General features: G+C 36.5%; 2 protein-coding genes across 6 annotated transcripts; both read left to right on the forward strand.

The window, feature by feature from the left end:
• Positions 1-2,239: 2,239 nt before the first annotated feature.
• Positions 2,240-8,920, forward strand: LOC112518541 (rRNA-processing protein fcf2-like). Of its 4 annotated transcripts, none has more exons than XM_025126271.1 (9): positions 2,240-2,360; positions 2,858-2,957; positions 3,795-3,853; positions 5,386-5,457; positions 5,638-5,875; positions 5,980-6,040; positions 7,407-7,484; positions 7,720-7,835; positions 8,633-8,920. In XM_025126271.1, the coding sequence occupies exons 4-9, from the start codon at positions 5,394-5,396 to the stop codon at positions 8,739-8,741; spliced, it is 666 nt and encodes a 221-aa protein (XP_024982039.1). In that variant the 5' UTR covers positions 2,240-2,360; positions 2,858-2,957; positions 3,795-3,853; positions 5,386-5,393; the 3' UTR covers positions 8,742-8,920. The 4 variants fall into 4 exon arrangements, with proteins under 4 accessions (XP_024982039.1, XP_024982041.1, XP_024982040.1 ...); XM_025126273.1 differs by having other exon boundaries at positions 2,863-2,957; XM_025126272.1 differs by lacking the exon at positions 3,795-3,853.
• A 1,641-nt stretch (positions 8,921-10,561) lies between these two features.
• On the forward strand, positions 10,562-20,829 carry LOC112518540 (neutral ceramidase 2-like). Of its 2 annotated transcripts, XM_025126270.1 has the most exons (11): positions 10,562-10,689; positions 11,982-12,371; positions 12,710-12,918; positions 13,471-13,827; positions 14,190-14,454; positions 14,853-14,957; positions 15,036-15,123; positions 15,215-15,340; positions 17,544-17,607; positions 18,240-18,409; positions 20,015-20,829. In XM_025126270.1, exons 2-11 carry the CDS (start codon positions 12,016-12,018, stop codon positions 20,561-20,563), a joined length of 2,289 nt encoding a protein of 762 aa, XP_024982038.1. In that variant the 5' UTR covers positions 10,562-10,689; positions 11,982-12,015; the 3' UTR covers positions 20,564-20,829. The 2 variants fall into 2 exon arrangements, with proteins under 2 accessions (XP_024982038.1, XP_024982037.1); XM_025126269.1 differs by having other exon boundaries at positions 14,853-15,123.
• The last annotated feature ends 436 nt before the right edge of the window (positions 20,830-21,265 follow it).

Here is a 21,265-nt window from a genome sequence, read left to right on the forward strand (position 1 = left end):
TGGGATATATGGGTTTGTTTGGTTTGGTTTACAGAAATGGTGGTTCTGCTTCTTGCAGGTTCACCCTCATACCTCTATTGAAGACTTGGATGAATTGTCAACCCTCCTTCAAGTACCTTTAGTGGCGGGCACGGTGAATCGTGGTAGTGAAGTGATAGCTGCCGGCATAACGGTCAATGATTGGACTGCTTTTTGYGGTTCGGACACTACCGCAACTGAATTATCTGTGATCGAGAGTGTTTTCAAGTTGCGAGAAGCCCAACCGAGTGCCATCGTGGATGAGATGAGGAAGTCTTTGATCGATACCTATGTTTGATATCGTTAACGGCCAAACTCCACCATAACTATGGTTCCTGTTTTTTTAGCTTTCTTTTGAGGATGAAAATTGACCTTTTACTTAGCTTGTTTTATGTTTTGCTACTTATAGTGTTTATACTTGCATTTCAGTTTTGGGTTGTAATTGAATGTATGTTTTGATTGGTAATGTTATTCATAACTATTTAAAATTAGCATTTGCTTGCATTGTTGTTTGACTCTGACATCTGAATTTGGTAATTTCAAAGGAGTTCTGTTCAGAAATTTGTTGGAATTTAAATGTTGAATTCGATTGACTAAATTATATTTTCTCGTTTGGTTTACTCTTTTACACAAAAGCAATCTTCAAGTTTTTACAAATAAAGAAATTTAACATTTCTTAATTTTGATAGAATGAAATTCTCTATTTTCATAATACTAAGTATGTCTTTTAACCCTGTATAACTTAATTTTATAGAACCTAATATGACTATCGTCGACCATCTCCGCCCACCCTCAATCTGAATCACCATCGACCACCGCCATCTGAACCATCGTCGACCATCGCCATTTGAACCACCGCCCACCACCACCGATTTGAACCACGACCGAGCATCCATGATCTGAACCACCACCAATTTGATCCACAGTCGATCACGACCATCTAAACCACCATGGACCATCACCGATCTGAACCATCACAAACCATCATCGATCTAAACCACCACCAACTACTACCGATCTGAATCACCGCTAGCCACCGCCGACCATCACTGATATGAACCACCCTCGATCTGTACCACCGCCGATCTGAACCACATTCGACCATCGCCACCTGAACCACCATGGACCACCACTGATCTGAACTACTACCAACGACTACCACCGATCTGAACTACTGCCAACTACCAGCGACTACCACCGATCTGAATCACCGTCGGACACCGCCGACCACCAACGATTTGAACAACCACCAATTTGAACCACCGTCGCACAGTCGATCTATACCACCGTTCATCTAAACCACTGTGAACTACCATCGATCTGAACCACTGTCAACCACCGCCATTTGAACCACTGCGGACCACCACCTCTGAACTATCGTGGACCACCACCGATCTAAACCATCGTCGACCACCGTCGATTTAGTAACGTCGTTTGACTTATGGTTATATTTGGGTTGTGTATTTTATATTATTTTACATATTAAATAATTATTTTATTAAAGTATTTTTAGTTTTAAAAATATTAAATTTTTGAAAAAGTGCATTTTGGTCATTTACCAATATATCATTCCAATTCCAGAGGTACATTCGATAAACCAAACAGACATATTTCAATTTCTTGACAGGTCTCATTCCAATGTCTGTCAACCAAACATGTGGTCAAACCTGACAACATTACATTCAAATACCTTCAAAGTCAAATTCCTTTAACAGATTACATTTCATCCAAAAACATTATGCGAATCAAACGCCACCTTAAGGTATGATTGGTACACCGAACAGAACAACGATCACGGTTTCACATTTGATAAAACTATTATGTGGAACAAAGTGTAACAATGGTCAGATCTATATTTCACCACTAGAACCTCATTCATGTAAACAGGGCCGGCTTTGGCCATAGGCCAGAGCGGCGAAGGCCCATGACAACATAAAGCCTAATAGCATCAAAAATCGTAAAGCCCAATGTGTATGTATGTAGAATTGTAGATTCAGTTTTTATTTGGGCCTAAAAATATTATCGTTAGCGTTAACCTTAGTCCGTTACCACTTACCAGCCCATGTCCATCATCCATTCATCCTCGGGTCTCGACTCTCGCTTCGTCTGTGTTCACTCTCAATAGAAATCGAAATCGCAATCGGCTGGCTCTCTCGCTCTCGCTCGACGCTCTCTCCTCTGCCTCTCTCGCCTATCGACGGCCGTCTGCCGTCTGCGGCTGCCTCTCTCGTCGCCAGTCGCTCTCGCTCTCTGCCTCCCGGCTCCCACTCTCGCTCTCCGGCCTCCGCCCTTCGCCACTCGCCCGTTGCCCTCTCTCTTGTGTTTACTGTTGAGCCATTGAGGTTAGGGATTTAACATTTAAGTCTTTAACTTCGGGTTATTATAGTACTTATTTAGTTATTTTACTTACTTTATTATTTAAATTTTTAATTTTGTTTGATTGGAAAACCTAATAATGAAACTAGCTTAGAAGCTGTGATTGTGAAATTCAGAAATCTGTGACTTGCTTTGTTGGACTATTTTAATTTGTTTGACTCACCGATTGTTTTTGTTTCACTTGTTACAAACCTCAAAATTAGAATTTAGTAATGTTAATGTATCATGTATGCCTAAATCCTAATTGAAATCCATGCGTTTTGCTGCCATTTGTTAATTGTTGGGTGGTTGACTGTTAATTATACATACTGTATCATGTATTATAATGTCCTTTGTGGTTTGTCATTTATGTTTCTAAGTGTAGGAAGCCTGAGTCTTTGGTTAATGGTGAGCTTTCAAGTTTTGAGTTTATTGTAAGTTTGGTTATTTGGCATGKTAATATTCCTTATTTCTTTAATCCCAGCCTAGGTACAGGAAAAGAGGTAGAGGAAAGTAATTTGCTGCAGAAATTATCAGAAGCTTGCATTGTTGATTTCTCTTAGATTGACTCTTCAACTGCACAAGTAAGTTTTTATGTTTGTTTAAAGTTAAATGAATACTATTGTTATTAATTGATCTAGCTGTTCATCGAATCAATCAAGCCTATCTCTGAAGTTGTAGTTTTTCGTTCTGTGATTAATATTCAAGTTATCATCCACCGATATTTGTTCTAATCCCATTAGATTTTGATGTATATTAACACAATTTCAGCAACTCTAATATAGTTGAATAGACCTATAAATGTGCAGTAGTTAAGTGATGATTTGCCCTCACTTGAATGTGCAGTAACTAATTCACTTGACTGTTCTCCCTTAACTTTACAATTTTACATATGAAACTCATGATTATCATTGGTCAAGACCCTAAATATGATTATATGAAACACATGATGGACTAATGGAGTCATGCAATAGCTAATTTCATAGGCAAACACCTTAAGTGACTAAAACTAGTAGGACAAAAYTAGTGAAGTAGGAATGGGCCATTGATGTTGTAGAGTGTAAATAATTGAAGAAGAACCAACCAATTAAGTGTTTGGAGTTGGATTAAGAAGGTACGAGTGTTGATTTTGGTTTATATAGAAGACGATTTTGGTTTATATAGAAGACGTGGGATGTAGTAAATGGGACAAGTAGGTGAGTTAGTGTTTAAACGCAAGGGCTATAACAATTTGATTAAAGAAACTTTAATATATTATTTTAAGGTAAACACTCAACTATACAATCACACTTATGAACAAAAAACACTAATGGATCTCTCGGTCTATGAAGGAAAAAGCTAGACAATTGTAAATTACCACACTTGTATGTTTTTAATTGGGCATCATTTGGACTTTTCACCGTGGGCACCAAAAATCTCAGGACCGGCCCTGACTTCGGCTATCATACTCTCTCAGTCACGCTCTCGATCTTTCATTCAGGTTTTGTTCCAAAACCCAACTCAAATATAATCGTCCTAAATCCTTTCATTTGCCCTAACTTTAGTTATAATATTATACAATTATGTTTACATGATTTCATTGATTTGTAACATGATTTATTTGTTTGTTTTGAGTTTTTACATTTGGTTTTGACTATTTGCCTTGTATCTGTTAGTTTGATGTTAATTTTCTTGCTTATTTTGATTTTCTCAACCTTAGTTGTTGTCTTGTTGATGTTAGTTTGTTTAATCAATCTAGGGTTCTTTAAATTTGGTTAGTTGATATTAATTTGCAAAACATCAGTACTAAAATCCTAGATCCATAACGAGAATCAAAATCCTTAAAGTTGAGATTTTTTACAAAATCAACCCAAAAAACTGAATAAGACCCTTGAAATCAACCATAAAAATTCTCTCGAAATCAACCAAAAAACCAAGAAAAATTCCCGGTATCAACCAAAAAACTTTAAAAAAATCCCTCCAAATCAACCAAAAAACTCAAAAATCCCTCGAAGGTGGAGTTCAGCTAAAAACATTTCGAGTGGCTTTGCGGGCATTTGATCCAATTTAAAGTTGTCCCTGGTCACGGTGATAGCCGATGTTCTTGGTGTTGAAGTTTTCTGGCAGACAATTGTCTGTAATATTCTCTGTTATGATTTGATATAAACTCTTTCTGGTCTTTGAAATTCCATTTGGCACTTTTCACAAACCAAAATTTGAAGTTCAAAATACTCGACAAAAATAAAAAATATGAAGAAAAATCTTAATGCATGTATTTAATTTATTCGGAGCTATTAGAGCGGGTGGAAAAATCTCCATACATCTTACCCTCCCTAGACCCCACCTTCAAGTGGGGGATACCTATGATACCATCATGGATGAGATGAGGAAGTCTTTGATCGATACCTACATTGATTGATTTCTATTAATTTCTTGTTTGTTGTCCATTTTTTTCAAGCCTCAATTAGATTATGGCTCTTTGTTTGTTGTAGAAGGTGTTTGATGAGATGGCTAAAAGAAATGTGGTGTTTGCACATACAGTGTTTAATATAGCTATGGGTAAAATAGTCATTTCTAACATTTAGATTATTTATTCGGCAGGCCAGCCGAACAACAACTTAAGTCATACAGATAATCAATACAAACAGCTTAATCCATATAGGATTTAATGGAAAACCAACCGAACAGCCCCTTAGTGTCATACAGTAGTCTGGTATATAATTTTTTTGAGTTTTTCTTTCCAGGTGTTCGAATTAGTAAGACGTAACAAGTCCACATTTTGTAATTTCGATTTAATTCAAACATAAATTTCCAAATTTGTTTTTTATTGAGAAATTCTATTAATTTTCGATTCTTGGGTTAAAATAAAATATTGCATCCCAATGCATCGCAAGAGTACATGACTACTTATAATAAATATATAGTGGATCTAGAAAATTATGATGTCTGCAAAAAGTTCTGCTGCATTTGAGAATTCACTAGTGTTCACTTTTATATTGGAAGCAGAGGCTAACAGTTTTGGTTTTTTCATAGGAAACAGAATGCTTGATGATAAGAAAGTGATCGGTCTGTCATGGGAACCAAAGCTACCTTCTCTTTTATTTGGTACAAAAGATAAAATATTGCATCCCAATGCATCGCAAGAGTACATGACTATTTATAATAAATATATATATAGTGGATCTAGAAAATTATGATGTCTGCAAAAAGTTCTGCTGCATTTGAGAATTCACTAGTGTCACTTTTATATTGGAAGCAGAGGCTAACAGTTTGGTTTTTTCATAGGAAACAGAATGCTTGAAGATAAGAAAGTGATCGGTCTGTCATGGGAACCAAAGCTACCTTCTCTTTTATTTGGTACAAAAGGTGGGTCGAATGCCAAGTCTCAAAATGTATCAGAAAGTAGTCTGGTATATAAGCCCAAGTCAGAGCTCATTGATGGGCTTTTCGTTCCACCTCACGATCCCAAAAAGGTAAACAAATTACTGAAGAAGCAAGTCAAAGACACAACTGGAAAGAATTGGTATGTTCACATTCTTAATGAAATACTTTGTACTCAAATCATATATCCAAGTTTTTTCCGGGATTCAGCTGAAGTTGACTTAAGCATGTTTGAAATGTGTGTAGGTTTGATATGCCTGCTCCTACACTCACGCCTGAGTTGAAAAAAGATCTTAAGCTGCTGAAGGTGCCTTCACTTCTCATCATTCATGGAAATATTTTCCATTGTTGATTCTTATTAGATAGATTATATTTAAAAAAACTGTCCTTGGCCATTGTTGTAACCTGTAGGCTTAGTTCCAGGACTTCTTGGTCCCTCATTTTAACTCCATAAGAAAGTGGCTTGCACATCTTTAGAGGGGTTTAGTGGGCATCTCATACATATATCATCATTATGACGATAACCCACCAACTTAACCAAAAATTCACCCTAACTCACACGTCTTACCCCACTCTCGCTTAGATAGTCCAGTATTGACACAGTCAAACCATGAACATGACTCACAAAGCTATGAACACGAACAAGCCATTAGGTTCGTCAGATAGGGTCCAGGTTGATGGGTTGAAGACCGACAGCTATGACGATGCATTGTTAAGAAATGAAAAGCGAGAGCTTGTCTGCTAGCATATTGCTGAGCTCACTACCTAATTTCTATGCAACCCAATCCCTCTTGCTCCATTGACCCCATTTCTCCCTAGTTACATGCCTCTTTTCCCCCTCCATTCATCCACGATGCTTCTTGGCCAATTGGATGTGTCTGGTTTGCTATGGACAGATCAGAAATCATTAGTGTTATACTTATTATCTTAGCTGGTATAGTCAGTAATATTTAAGTTGTTTGTTTTTGCTTCAATGTGGTGAATGTAGTCTTTTTCCCTTAAGAGTTTTGGAGAAGGCTGTGTTCATTGTCACCTATTCTGTTGTTTCTTTCAACAGGTTGTCTAGTAAAGAGTTCTGTTTTCTGTCTTTTTCTGTAAGCTACTTCAGCAACTTTTATTTTTGAAATCCATAAACTTAATGTAGAAAATGAGAAAGGAAAGTATTGAGCATTCTGCTAAAGGAAAAGATTGTTATGAACTTAAAGAGGAATTTATCTATCATATATATAGGAAAAGCCTAATATGAACTCCTCAATAGTCCATGTTGTATTTGTTGTGCTGCACTTTGCAATGTTTATATTGTCACACAGGTTTACGGGCTTCTAATTTTTGAACGACTAAAGCTTATGCATGAACTGAATTGATTTCCTGTGGTGGTGTCAAAAGAGAAGGTGGTTATAGAGAAGGGAAAAATGGTGAAACGGATGGCCGCAGGATGAGAAAATCAGGAAAAAAAAGATTATCATTTATCATAGCTGCATCTTTGATTTCCTTTATAGCACACAATTATTCTTTACCGTTTGAGTTTCTTGATATTAGACTATAATGGCTGATGTATGATGGTCGTCGATTATGGATGGATTCTTACAGACTTTGATGGTGTCTACTTTGTATCTTTCCTCCTAGAAAGATATAAAATCATTTCACTTTGTAACAATTCTTGGTGTTTGCAGTTGCGAAACGTGATTGATCCAAAGAGGCATTATAAGAAGGGTGACTCCAAATTAAACATATTCCCAAAATATTTCCAGGTAGGTTCATCATTTCACTTTGTAACATTCTTTTTCTCGAATGCGCTCTGTTTTTTATTTATAATTTTTTGGACTCAAGCTTCTCCATTCTTTTCAACTTTACTCTTTGGAGTGGAGATGTCTGCCTACATCCCACCCCGATACCTGACTTTTTAGTGGGACATACCGAGTGTGTTTGGTTTGTTCGGCTTTCTTGAGTTCGAGGTAGATTAATGAGAGTATTTGAAATTGTCAGGTTGGAACGGTTGTGGAGCCAGTATCAGAGTATTTCACCAGTAGACTTACAAAGAAAGAAAGGAAACCAACTCTTGCTGATGAGCTATTATCTGATCAGTCACTCAAGGTTTACAGGTGAGAGTAACGCCATGTTTGGCAACCATAAGCTTGCTTATTTTTTGAGTTTATTGAAAAAGCTCCGTTTCGTTAGCCATAAGCTAGCTTTTTGAAAATCCACTTCAAGTAACGTTTGAAGAAGCTCCAAAGTATTTTTTCCACTTCTTTTTCCCAGTTATTCTCCTTATGTTTTTCCAAGTAATTTTTAAACATGTCCCTTTAGATTATTTTACATTGTCATCTAGCTTTATCAAGCTAGTTTTTACCAAACATGATTCGTTTATCAACCAAAATCATTAACTTATTGGCCAATAGCTAGCTAATTTTTACCGAACATAACCCAAATGCGGAGGTTAATTAGGACCGTTTACTAAACACTTACCTTGGTAAGTGCTTAGGGGTTCAATTACCTTATAAGGTGAACATAACAAGGACTGAGAATCTTACCCGTAAGGGTGCTGACTCTTACCTGGTAAATACTTACCGGGTTATAAATGCTTACAATCAATCCGTTTTGATGGCAAGAAATGTTGCCCGTTAAGGTGAGTAAGCGTGGTGACTCTTGTCAGTAAACGCTTACCCAATAAGCATTTGGTAAACGGCCCCTCAGTCTGTGAGGCTTTCCTAGTTGCTTGCTTTTTGCAAAAGGGTATGACTCCACCCCACCACTGGTCCTATGACTATCATCGGAGGTAAGTCGTATGTCCCAGGGGGAGGCAAACCCAACCTCCCTCTCATTCTGCAAGGATGCCCACCAACTTGTTTTTGATATATATATATATATACACATATATATGATATGCTTGTTGTTTTAGGAAGCGGAAGGTCCGAGAGATTGAAGAGAAAAACCAGCCAGGCGGGGTTGATAAATGGAAGATCAAAGGTAAAAGCTCGTGGAAACGTGCAAAGCAAAGGAGGCATTGAGTTGTGGAATTTAAAGTCATGTAGCCAGATTACAGAAGTCCTGTTTAATTCCTCAAAGTTTTGATCACATTTTTATGGAATTTTGTCAAAAGTTGTTGGATTAGATGAGGTTGTATCCTAAGTTTTGATTTGTGTTGAAAGGGTGCAATGCAAGAGATGAAGTTTTTTTTTTGGATTAATTATTAGGTGTTTACACCGGCTTGTATTTATCTCTATTAATAATCAAGTTAAATGAAGAGTCAGGTGTCGGTTACTAAACACTTATCGGGTCAATTACCTTATCGGGTGAGCATAAGAATGACCGAGAATTTTACCAAGTAAGAGGGAAGGTGATGATTGATTGAGAGTCTTATCTGGTGAGGGTGGCGACTCTTATTCGACAAGTGCTTATTGGATGATAAACGTTTACCATCAATCTATTTTGATGATCAAGAATGTTACCCGATAAGGTAAGTGAGAATTGTGACGCTTGCCAATAACCGCTTACCTTGTAAGTGCTAGATAAACGGCTCCAAAATGTAAAAACACCAAGGGGTTGTTTATCGAGCACTTATCCAATTCTTGCTTACCAGGTGTCATTTACCTTACAAGATGCACATAGACAACAATCCATTTTAATGGCCAAAAATATTACCCAATAAGGTAAGGAAGGTTGGGATTTTTGCTGGTAAGCACTTGCCCGATAAGTATTTGATAAATTGCCTTAAGTTAAGATTTAAGGGTAAACAATTTAGCATTCTTAATAACATTCTATATTTCTTGAAACTAACGTCTCTTGAGATTGAGAAAAAGTCCATCTACATCTTCATATTTAGACGTTATTTTCAAGTGGGATATTATAGTTTGTATGTTCTAATAAAAAAATTATTCTCTTTTTTTATATAAAAACAAGCGATACACATTTTGTTAATTACTTAGTTTTCAAATATCATTACAATTGTTTGTAACGAGTCGAGCAACAAGTTATTTTGATTCGCTTTGAACTCAAATATATTTTTAATGTTCGAGCTGGAGCTCGATGCCAATTTAACAATTTTGAGTTACACATTATGACCTAAAATTTTCAACATTTATAATACTCGAACACAAAATCATTTGACTCACTTGTTGACTCGAGCTCGATAATTTTTTTTATTTTACTTGTATAATTTATGAACATGAAAATATGTACCGCTTGAAAAATTAATCGAACGAGCCAAATCGAATATTGATATCTTGAAACTCAACTCAACTCATTAAGTTAAATGATCTTATTTTGTATTCAAGCTTGAGAATTATGAGCCCGAGCTTGAAATTCTCAAACTCAAACTCGAATGGCTCATTAAATTACCCAAAAGCCAAAATAAATCTAACGTATTTGTGTTTTTTGCATGATTATGTGGACCTTTTGTGCTCAATATGTCAACTTTTGCTAGTTGAGGGATTACTTAGTAAATTTTTAAAAGAAACTTTATGCACAAAATCTGTTTTTTCCTCAAAATTAGAAAAAACACTCTTCTCCCATATATGGAAGAAAAAAAAGACCTCATAATCTATACAGACAGATTAATTTATATAGACAAAACTGTCTCTTGAAACTAGAAAAAACACTTTTCTTCCATATATGAAAGAAGACCTCATAATCTATACAGGCAGATTAATCTATACAGTCAACTTATTGGAAAATCAATCAAACCCTAAGTTATCAATCAACGGTTAACGGCTAGTTTGTCAAACACATTCTTTAAGATATGAGGGGGCACTATTGAAACTAACTATATTGGGAGGACTTATCTGCAAATTCATCTTCATACGGTCATACCTGTACCACGTAAACCCAAACAACTGACAACTTCGAGAAGGACCTCATCCTTGACAATAAAATCTTCAAGCTTCATGTTTGAAGCTACTCTAGCCTGTAAAGCTCCTCGCTCCCACCAATTTCGAAGTTATTGCATTCCAAAATCAGGTAAATTTACCATTCGGTTCAAGTTAGCTTTAAATAGTTACTCATTTTGTGTTTATAATTGCATCATGTACCAGAAGCTTAATCTAAACTGTGATTATGTGACATTGGGTGAAAATTAAGAACTAACAAGTATTAGGGATTTGTTAATAGATTGAATTCTCTGTACTATGGTAAAAGTTCCTAATTTGATTCGGTATTTGATTTAGTCTACGATTGAATTGGTAATGATAAGGATTTAGGGTTGGTAATGCTTGTTTGGTTATTTTGTATAATCTTCTTCAACAAATGATTACTTTTTTGATGATCCTAATTGTTGATATACGGTAAACTTTTTAGGTCAGACATGCTAAATGATCAGCTTCATAACTCGTATATTGGTTATATGTATTTTTTTATAGGAAATTATATCATTATATGACTATATAAATCATCATTACAAATGCTACAAGTAATCAAGTTGTGGTGTTAAGTTTTGTACAACTTATTGACACCAATTGAGTCTTCCCAATTTTTAGGAGTGCTTGGTGACAGTCAGGATCCAGTTTATGCGTTTGAGCTTGGAACTGCTATTTTCAAAATTGAATTTTTTATGATGTCTTTACATTTTAACAACAAAAATTTGTATTGCTATTATGTATTAAATACTTGTACCTATATATATATGTATATATATAGAGAGAGAGAGACTTAGGTTATTATGTATTATATACTTCTACCTAGAGACTCAGGTTATTATGTATTAAATACTTCTACCTAGATTATATATATATATATATATATATATATATATAGAGAGAGAGAGAGAGAGAGAGAGAGAGAGAGAGAGAGAGACTCAGGTTTAGGGGAAAATGCTAAAAAATGAAAAACTAAAAAACCCATCATCAACCGTTAGAGGAATTGATCCAAGACATGTGATGAAATGGGCGGTTACAATGATTTCCTATTGCTAAATCCATTCTTACTCTTGGAAAAGAAATATTGTTATCTCACTTGCTTATGCTTTTGAACTGGCAGATACATAAGAAAAATATGAAATTTGGTCTTTTTGATGTTTGAAAGCAGCTTGTTGTAAGTTTAGATAATAATATAGGGTAATGTGTTAATCATGATTGAGCAAAAGTTTGCTTTTGGGTCCATGTGGGTAGTATCTCATGGATGACATTGGCATTGATATCATTTTTAGCTACATTCTTTTGACTGTGAGTTGTCTATAAACAGCTTTCATTGTGTGGCCTCCTAAGTTCAAATTTGTGGATGCTTTTGTATCTTATTCTACTTTATTTCTTCCCCAGAGGATGGAGACAATATTTTGAAAGTTCACCATCTATGAGAGAAGCTATGAAGCTGCCTCCCCCCTCGCGTTCTGTACTACAAAAGCTATCCACGAGCATGTGCTTATTAGTGAGCCTTTTTTTGGTACTAGTAAAGTGCAGAGGGGCCTCGTCTGAATCTACGAACTTGATTGGTCTTGGAAGCTATGACATTACAGGACCTGCTGCAGATGTCAATATGATGGGATATGCTAATATTGAACAAACTACCTCTGGAATTCATTTCAGACTGCGAGCTCGTACATTCATTGTCGCAGAACCTCAAGGGAATTCCGTGGTATTTGTGAACCTTGATGTTTGCATGGCTTCACAGCTTGTTACAATTAAAGTAATAGAAAGATTGAAGGCAAGGTTGATACTTCTAATGAACTTTAACCTTGCAGTTTTAAGCGCACTTCATTCTATGTCTGTTGCAAATCATTTGAAGTAATCGTCCTTTTCTCCGTAATCCCATTTCCTCAATGCTATGTATTTGCGTGTTCACCAAGTCAAAAGATATGCTAGGAGGGGTGGGGTCGGTGAGAAGATAGTAGGACGGTGGTACTAGGAAAAAGGATTTTTTTTGAAAAAATAACCATGCTTATGTATCATTACAGTGTTAGTTTGCTGCAGGCTCTTTTAACATTACTAGACTGCTTTCAATAACCATATCCGAATTATTCCAATCTCTCTTTTTTTTAATGACAAAGGTATGGTGACCTATATACGGAGGATAATGTTGCCATCAGTGGGATCCATACTCATGCTGGGCCTGGAGGATATCTTCAATATGTTGTATATATTATAACATCTCTTGGTTTTGTACAACAATCCTTCAATGCCCTTGTGGATGGCATTGAAAAAAGCATCACCCAAGCTCATGAGAATCTTCGTCCAGGTTCTATCTTTATAAATAAAGGTATCCTAAATCAGTTAGAGTTACTGCTAATTGTTTTTTTTTCAAATGTTCTGATAATAACCATATATTGTTCCTTTTTTCGGAACTAAATTGCTCATGCAAATAAGCTGTTCACCCTTTTATGTACCTATAAAGTTCTTCAGTTGAGTCGCATCTATGAGTAAAACATGTTGGAGTTCATGTGGATTCTAGACCTATCTATCTAATCATAAAAAATAACTAAGTGGATATAATATTGAATAAATTTAGCAATTCTTATTAATTAATCATTTGCACAAGCTGCGATAAGTACAATTATTTCATATTTGTTGTCTTTGCTGAATAATCTCAAGTATTCTTAGAAAATACCAACTCATGCATAATGGACGTAATGTAGAGCTTAGAATTCTTACTCTTTGCATTGGCCTACCAGTTCTTGATGCTACATCTAGTTAAACGAACCACATAGGAAGGATGAGTCAGGATTGGCACACTTGACTATTGATTACTTAGAACAAAGGTAGCTCATGTATCTTGTTTTTCAGGGCTCTGATCATTAGGTTAAATTTGCAGGAGAGCTCTTAGATGCTAGCATAAACCGTAGTCCCAGTGCTTATCTCAATAATCCAGAAGAAGAAAGGAGAAATTATAAATACGACACTGATAAAGAAATGACACTCATGAAGTTTGTAGATGAAGAGTGGGGTCCTATTGGAAGCTTTAATTGGTTTGCGACTCATGGAACGTCTATGAGCCGTACAAATTCATTGATTAGTGGTGACAATAAAGGCGCAGCTGCACGATTTATGGAGGATTGGTATAATACAGATGTCATGCACAAAGGATTCGAAAGCCAATCACTCATCAAATCTGGGGCTTATAAAGTACCTCGAAGAATCTCCAACATAATTCCAGATTTTCATGAACACCGTAAGTTTAATCTTGTATCGTATTTGACTTGTAAATTATCAAAATACATGCTACTTTGTGCCTTAAAAGTTTGGCGATGTCAACCGGAGGATAGAGGGCGGGTGCATTGGTTCTCTAGTGTTCTTGTGATTTGATGCTATTTATAGGATCTCAGTAAAAGTTCATTCGTGAAAGATCTTCTGAATTACCTAAAGCAATTAGATTATCTTTTTACAAATATAGTCATGCACATGTATGGAGACCCCTTCGAGTGTAGAGACTAGACGCTGGTGGTGATTTGTTATCTGGCTGTTGGTACATACTTTTCTTGCTTTATGCAAAATGTATAAGATAAGGCCTCTTATAATCTCTTCCCCACACAGGTAAAAAGTTGATGGACATTGCTTCCACCTACCAGTCTTCTCCTGGAAGACCTGTTACAAGAGCTTTAAGTGTTGCAAAACGAGTCAGGAGTACCCTTAGGCAGGCTGAACGCCCTCAATTCATATCTGCATTTTGTCAATCAAATTGTGGCGATGTAAGCCCGAATGTGCTTGGAGCATTTTGCATAGACACTGGCTTGCCCTGTGATTTCAATCAGAGTACCTGCAATGGTCGAAGTGAACTGTGCTATGGCCGTGGTCCAGGGTTTGTACCTTCCTCATACTCCCTCTGTCCCAAAATAAGTGTCGACATTTCTATTTAAGTTTGTCCCAAAATAAGTACAAACTTTAAAAAGCAGATGGTTATAATTTACTAAATTTTCAATCATTCCCTTAATTTTGACTCACAAATATTTAAGAGTTGATGAGGTAGAGAAATTCATCAGCGGAATAATTATGCATTACTAGAATTGTGCACTTTTTTATTATAGGTATAATTGTCATTCAGTTAATTAATAACTACAGTGTAATAATTACACATCTCTAAAACTGATTGTTTTTTCTATTATGGACATTTATTTTGGGAAGGAGGGAGGAATATGCCACTTTTAGGAGTTTCAAGACTACCTAGAATGAAAACATGTATGCCATTTTCTTTGACAGTTACCCAGATGAATTTGAGAGTACACGTATCATTGGTGAAAGACAGTTTGAAAAAGCTATGGAGCTGTTCCAAAATGCTTCTGAACAACTGAAAGGAACAGTAAGGTATCGACACACATATATTGATTTCTCTGACCTCCCAGTCCAATTGTCAGAAGTTGGAGAAAGTAATGAATTGGTCAGAACATGCCCTGCTGCCATGGGCTTTTCTTTTGCTGCTGGAACCACTGACGGACCTGGAGCATTTGACTTCAAGCAGGGAGATGACGAGGTTATAAGCTTACATTACATGCCTACACACCTTCAGCATCTTCTTAAATGGCTCTAAGACGTGCAATGGTAATGTTTTGAATGATCTTTAGGGAAATGCCTTTTGGAAGCTTGTTGGAGGCTTACTGAAAAAGCCAGATGAGAAGCAGATCAATTGTCAGGATCCAAAACCCATTCTGATTGACACTGGTGAAATGCATGAACCATATGACTGGGCTGTGAGTAAAACTCCAACTCTAATCTAACCTAGTTCTCATTACAGGAAATGTCTATAATTGTTTATTTTTTTGGTTTTAAACATTATTTTGTTTTATGTTTTTGAATTTATAAATGGTGTATTGAAGATAAAGGGGAAGCTTTTTGGGGATGAGCAGAATGTCATCAATGTGTTCTAAGCTGTGTGTCATATGTATGATGTGACTGATATACTCGGATGCTCAAATTGGCAGAATCCTAGGGTTTCATATGATTTACTACTAGCAAAATTTATGATTACAAGAAAGGAAACTAGCTTTCGAGAGGCTGGGGCTCTCCCAAGGCTCACGCCAATGAAATAACAAAACAGAGTGCCTCTTCTCAAACCCCTACCTCCTATTTATACTAGTAATGCTGAGACTCAATAAAACCTTGCATTGCATACTTGTACTATCTAAGCATTAGCCACTTGTACTTCTATTACCCAGTTTTATTACAATGACTTATTAACCCTCAGGTATAACAGTGATTTGAGATTATGTGAAAAGATGTAAGAAGTGAACTTCAAAATTTGAATGTAAACAGGATGCTGTTCTCAGGACAACTAACAATATGAGAACTTTTTGCTTCATGTGCTCAAGGGATTTGGACCCTTGGACCACTGCCAGTGTGAGAATTAGTCTACACACCAAGTGTAGGAGGTTATGCAAAATAGAAGCACCTAGTCAGTAAATAGTTATATGATGCATTCAGAAATCAGAAGTTCTTTTTAACCAGGTTTCTTGACCTATTTATAGGTGGTTTTGATGTGAGCTCGGGCTCCAAGTTTTCCCAGAAACATCTTTTTCCTAGACATATCCCCACTTGTGGAATCATCGGTGTGGTTGACCTTCCACTGGTTGTCCTTGTGGGGTCTGGCATTCTACCAATAATGATGCTGTCATGGATTTTCATGTAGTTTTTGTGTTGTAACATGTACTAGGTTCGACATACTGTCTTTAGTTCTTAGCAAGATCCACCTATACTGTTAAAAATCATAATTTAAGAATCTATGCATGATTACTTTTGCTCTCAACCTATCCTAAATTCAGACCCATATAGTTATCATGAATGTGGTAGTATAATGGATATAACACAAAAACATCACTATATCCTGTTACATATTCGATTTTCAAGATCACGTTGTATAGATTCCATTGATGAAAGGATCAAATATTTTGACCTATTATACTAACTCATGAAGAGGAGTAGCGTCGTCCCTGTTTGGAAAGAACTTTGTTTTCTTCTGTGCCTAGTAGTGGCTTCATTCTTGCAAGTTCAGCTCATTCTGATTAATAACGTGAATGTCACCTCAAAGGTTCAAACTATATGTGTTATAATAATGCCATTCGTATAAGACATTTGAATTATGTATCCTGTTATATTAGTTGCAAATTAAGTGATGAAAGCAGAAGGGGAGGGATCGCTGTTTTTTTATTACTGAGCGCAAGCAGAGTGCCTGAACCATCCGACATTAAACAAACCAAAGGAACCCAGTAGAGAGGCTGTTTCTGGGAGGGATGTATACAGACCTGACCTTCTACCCCAAACAAAGACTCCTGGCTTATGAGGCGAAGGATCGTGTGAGAAGAAGAGTTAAGTGAGAAGCGTAGGAAGAGATCTCCACCCTTGATCACTTTTAATCTCATGGTCACCCATGAGTTGCGTTTTAGAAGGGAATTGATCCGGTGCATCTAACTAGTGTTGATCTTCAATTAGGATTGATCCAAGAGTGGAGAACCTTCTACCCTTCTCCCATAACTTTCTTTCTCACGGGAACCCAACTTGGCTTATGAAATGTGTGTGAAAGAGAGAAAGTTAGATATGATACAATTTTGAAAAGCTAGTTAAGATTAATGTGAATATTCTGGTATATTAGTTGCAATCTTGGTGTATCTTAACTTCATGAGACCACCACAAGTAGTTCTCCATTTCCCTCATTCTGCGTATGAAACATGCACCTTAAAGATTATTTGAGTTTCAATTTTGATAGATCATTAGTTTTGTGTGCTTGCATGAGAGCAGACCTTATAAGTCACTATCAGTGTTGGTTTTAAGATGATATAATGCCTTAAGAGAGTTACCATCATCATTATTAGTAGATTCATGTGGGTGCACACTTTATAATGGGTGGGAGGCTTTAGCTTATGAAATGTTCTCTCATATTTCTCATCGTGATTTATGCAGCCGTCCATACTTCCTATTCAGATTTTGCAAATCGGGCAACTTGTTATCCTCAGTGTTCCAGGAGGTAATTATTGGCCATCTGTTCCCTTTATTTATCCTGCAGCCCCCTAGTAAATCTGTTAATAATATTGTTAAAAAGAATTTGATGTTATTACATTGTCAAGTAATGCCATAACTTCTTGGGTGTAAAATGACTTATTTTGCATATGACTTGTCTCACTGGTTAGCATTCCATCTTGTCAGAGCGATGAAGAAACTTAAGAGCATCTCCAACATCTCCTCCAAAATGGAGAAAGTATGAGATTGAGGGAATGTTTCTAGAAATTTGGAGAATCGTCCAAAATTAAATGTGTAAAGAGAGAATGGCCTTGTTCTTCCAAGAAAAAACTCTCCAACCAACCAATAGAATTGAAGGGAGAAAGAGAGAGGACCTTTTTTAATATTATTGAATATTTTAATAATAAAATTAATGTTAGAATCTCCAAAATGGTGAAGCTGATGGAGTTGACTGCCATTTTTTTTTGGAGATTTTGACTTTTGATTCTCCATATTGGAGAAATCATGGAGAAACTGTTGGAGATGCTCTTAACGTCTTTAAAGCTGCTTCATTGATTTTTGGCACATTTACTTTATTAATTTATTTTCTTCTTAAACCTACTTTTCATTCTTATAAATGTCGTTTTTTTGTCCATGTAGAATTCACAACTATGGCAGGGAGGCGCCTCCGTGATGCTGTCAAGGAAGTTTTGACATCTGGAGACAAAGAAGAATCGGATAACAATGTGCATGTTGTTATAGCAGGACTTACAAATACATACTCACAATATGTGACTACATTTGAGGAATATCAAATTCAGAGATATGAGGTAAATATACCTTCCCTTTATCGTTTTAAATTTGCATTAAACATCTTACAACTTCAAGCCAATTGCAATCACCATACATGTTTTCTTGTGTTCAATGAAAACTTTGATGCTCTTTACCACATAAAACTTGGAAATTTCAGTTTTTTTGCAGCAGTAAACCAGGTGTAGCTTAAGCCGTGTTAACACTGTTCTCAAGGATTATTCTGTAATCCCCTAGGATTAGTAGGCTCTTCGGATAGACCAGGAGTAAAATTGCAGTAAACAGAACAGTTAAGAGAGACGGTGTCTTCTCGGAAACAACATCTTTGGGTGGAATATACTAGTTTTGTTTGGTTTGGTTAGAACCAAGGTTGTAACTGACATGAGGCGTGTTAGTGAGGTCGAGCCTCAAGTCTTAAGAGCCAAGTTCAGGACATGACATTTCTCATGTCGCGACTTACGACCGTAAATCTGTATATCATACATATAATTATATATACAAATATTTTTGTTAATATTATCAACTGTTGCAGTAGCATAAAAAACCCGAGAGAGAATTCCACATAATGTGAAAGACCCCTGTGGGACTGCACATTGCACTTCCTTTTGGCGCTTCCGTAATCTGTGTTCCTTTCTTTCCAACCACTTCCTGCTTACGCTCTCGCTCTCTCCAGAAGTTATAATTTTTCATTCTTGTCTATAGGGGAGGGGTAAAAAAGAATGAGGTTATTTAGGAGAATAATCTTCCGAAAGATGTTTCCTGAGGCATTCTGATACACACCAAGGAAAATTAGGGTTAAAGAAATCGAATGGTTTAATATAAGATATCTAGTTTAGTTACAGAATTTTTGGCTTTCGAGGGGCCAGTACTCGCCCAAGGCTATCACCTAAACTGAACACACAATTCAGAATGAATCCCGCTCACTCTCACACCCCTTATTTATACTTAATGCCCACCGACTTACTACCCATGCACTGTCCACTTGTACCGGAGCACTAATTGCTTGTACTTTCCTACCACAACCTATTAATCTTGACCCTTTGACACAGCCTACTCCTATTGACTATTTGACTATTTAACTCGGGGCATGACACATTCTTGTGTTAGGAGACATTTTTCTGTTAGGTAGATGCGGTTTTTTGATATGTCAGAGGGTCATACATTTTATAAAAAATCTGTAAGAAGATTATTCTCCTAAATAACCGGCGATGGATTTCCAAGAGTGTCTACTTTGCATGTCTACCTTTGTACCTACTTGTGTGACCTTTTACTGTACGCTAATCTCAACTTTTCTTCTTACACCAGTAGTTGTCAGTACTGTACTTTGTGTTTCCTTCTTTGTTTTATCCCAACTTCCGCACTTTTGTCCCTACCGCTTTGCACACACTCTAATCTGTCACTTGCTCTCTATCTTTCATTGCTTGTTTTGCAAGCCGAGTATCTTCACGGAGATGGCCTCACTCTATACCCATTAGGATAGAGATATCCTAGTATCCTACTCCCACCCTACCTTTGTGTAGGATTTACCGGTTTTTTTGGTTTGATTATGCATGTATATATAACTAAGAACCTGATTCTCTTGAAAAAACGACCGACTGAATGAGAATATGTTTCATGATTTTCAGGGAGCTTCGACTCTCTACGGTCCACATACACTGAATGCATACATTCAAGAATTCAACAAGTTAGCATCTTCTCTCATTAGTGACAAACCAGTCGAACGGGGCCCGCAACCCCCTGACCTGCTCGATGATCAAATTAGCCTTCTGACTCCAGTTGTCATGGATTCAACCCCTCTCAGTGCAAGCTTCGGCGACTGTAAGACGGACATTCCTCTAGACTCGATCTTCAAACGGGGGGATATTGTTAAAGCCATGTTCTGGTCAGCCTGCCCGAGGAACGACCTTATGACCGAAGGCACGTTTGCATTGGTGGAGATTTTGCAATCTGGAAATAACTGGGAACCGGCATACGATGATGATGATTGGTGCCTAAAGTTCAAGTGGTCGAGGCCTTCAAAGCTAAGTGCCCGAAGCTATGCAACTATCGAATGGCACATTCCGGATGCAGCGGTTTCGGGCGTTTACAGGATAACACATTTTGGTGCATCGAAATCGCTTTTCGGATCGGTCAAACATTTCACGGGTTCTTCTACTGCTTTTACTGTAGTATAAGTGGGTGGACGCCACTATCTACATTGGTCCTACGATCATTATGGAAAGGTAAATTAGTGCAAGTTAGTAGTAAATGAATGTATAAGAAATGAGGTAGTGTATATGGAGCATGGACGATACCATGATGGAAAGAGGAATAAACAGGAAGAAAACCGCATTTCTTATTGATTGTATCTGTATGTATGGATGACAAATGGTTATGTTCTTTTCATATATTTTGTTGTATTTAAAATAAAATATAAGATTATTAACACACATTCCTAATTAATAATCATCTTTTAAAGTCACACATTAGTTTTTGTAACTACTTTTTAGGTAGGAGTTGTTTGTTTATCCCTTGATAGTTTCATTGAGAGACGACTTCTGAATCATCATTGTTTGGTTAAAAAATGGTTCTAAAATCATCTAAATGATTTTGTATCATGAGATTCTTTTAACCAGTATCCTAATTTCATTGTAAATAATTATCGAACAAATATATTTTATTTTGCAATATATCATAAGAGTCTTTTAATCATTATGACCACTTAATTATTCTCCATCAAACCATTCAGCACCTATAAAACAAACCTTAAATTACATTCCTCTTCCATGTGCTTTTTGGTTTGTTTCTTTGACTAAGGTACCTTAAATATCACACTTCACATTGTATGTAAAAACACGTACTGAGTTCCTTTATATAACGGAACAAATATATATATA

This window comes from Cynara cardunculus (genome assembly GCF_001531365.2).
Source record: "Cynara cardunculus var. scolymus isolate 2C chromosome LG 9, CcrdV1, whole genome shotgun sequence".
Taxonomy (NCBI): Eukaryota; Viridiplantae; Streptophyta; class Magnoliopsida; order Asterales; family Asteraceae; genus Cynara; species Cynara cardunculus.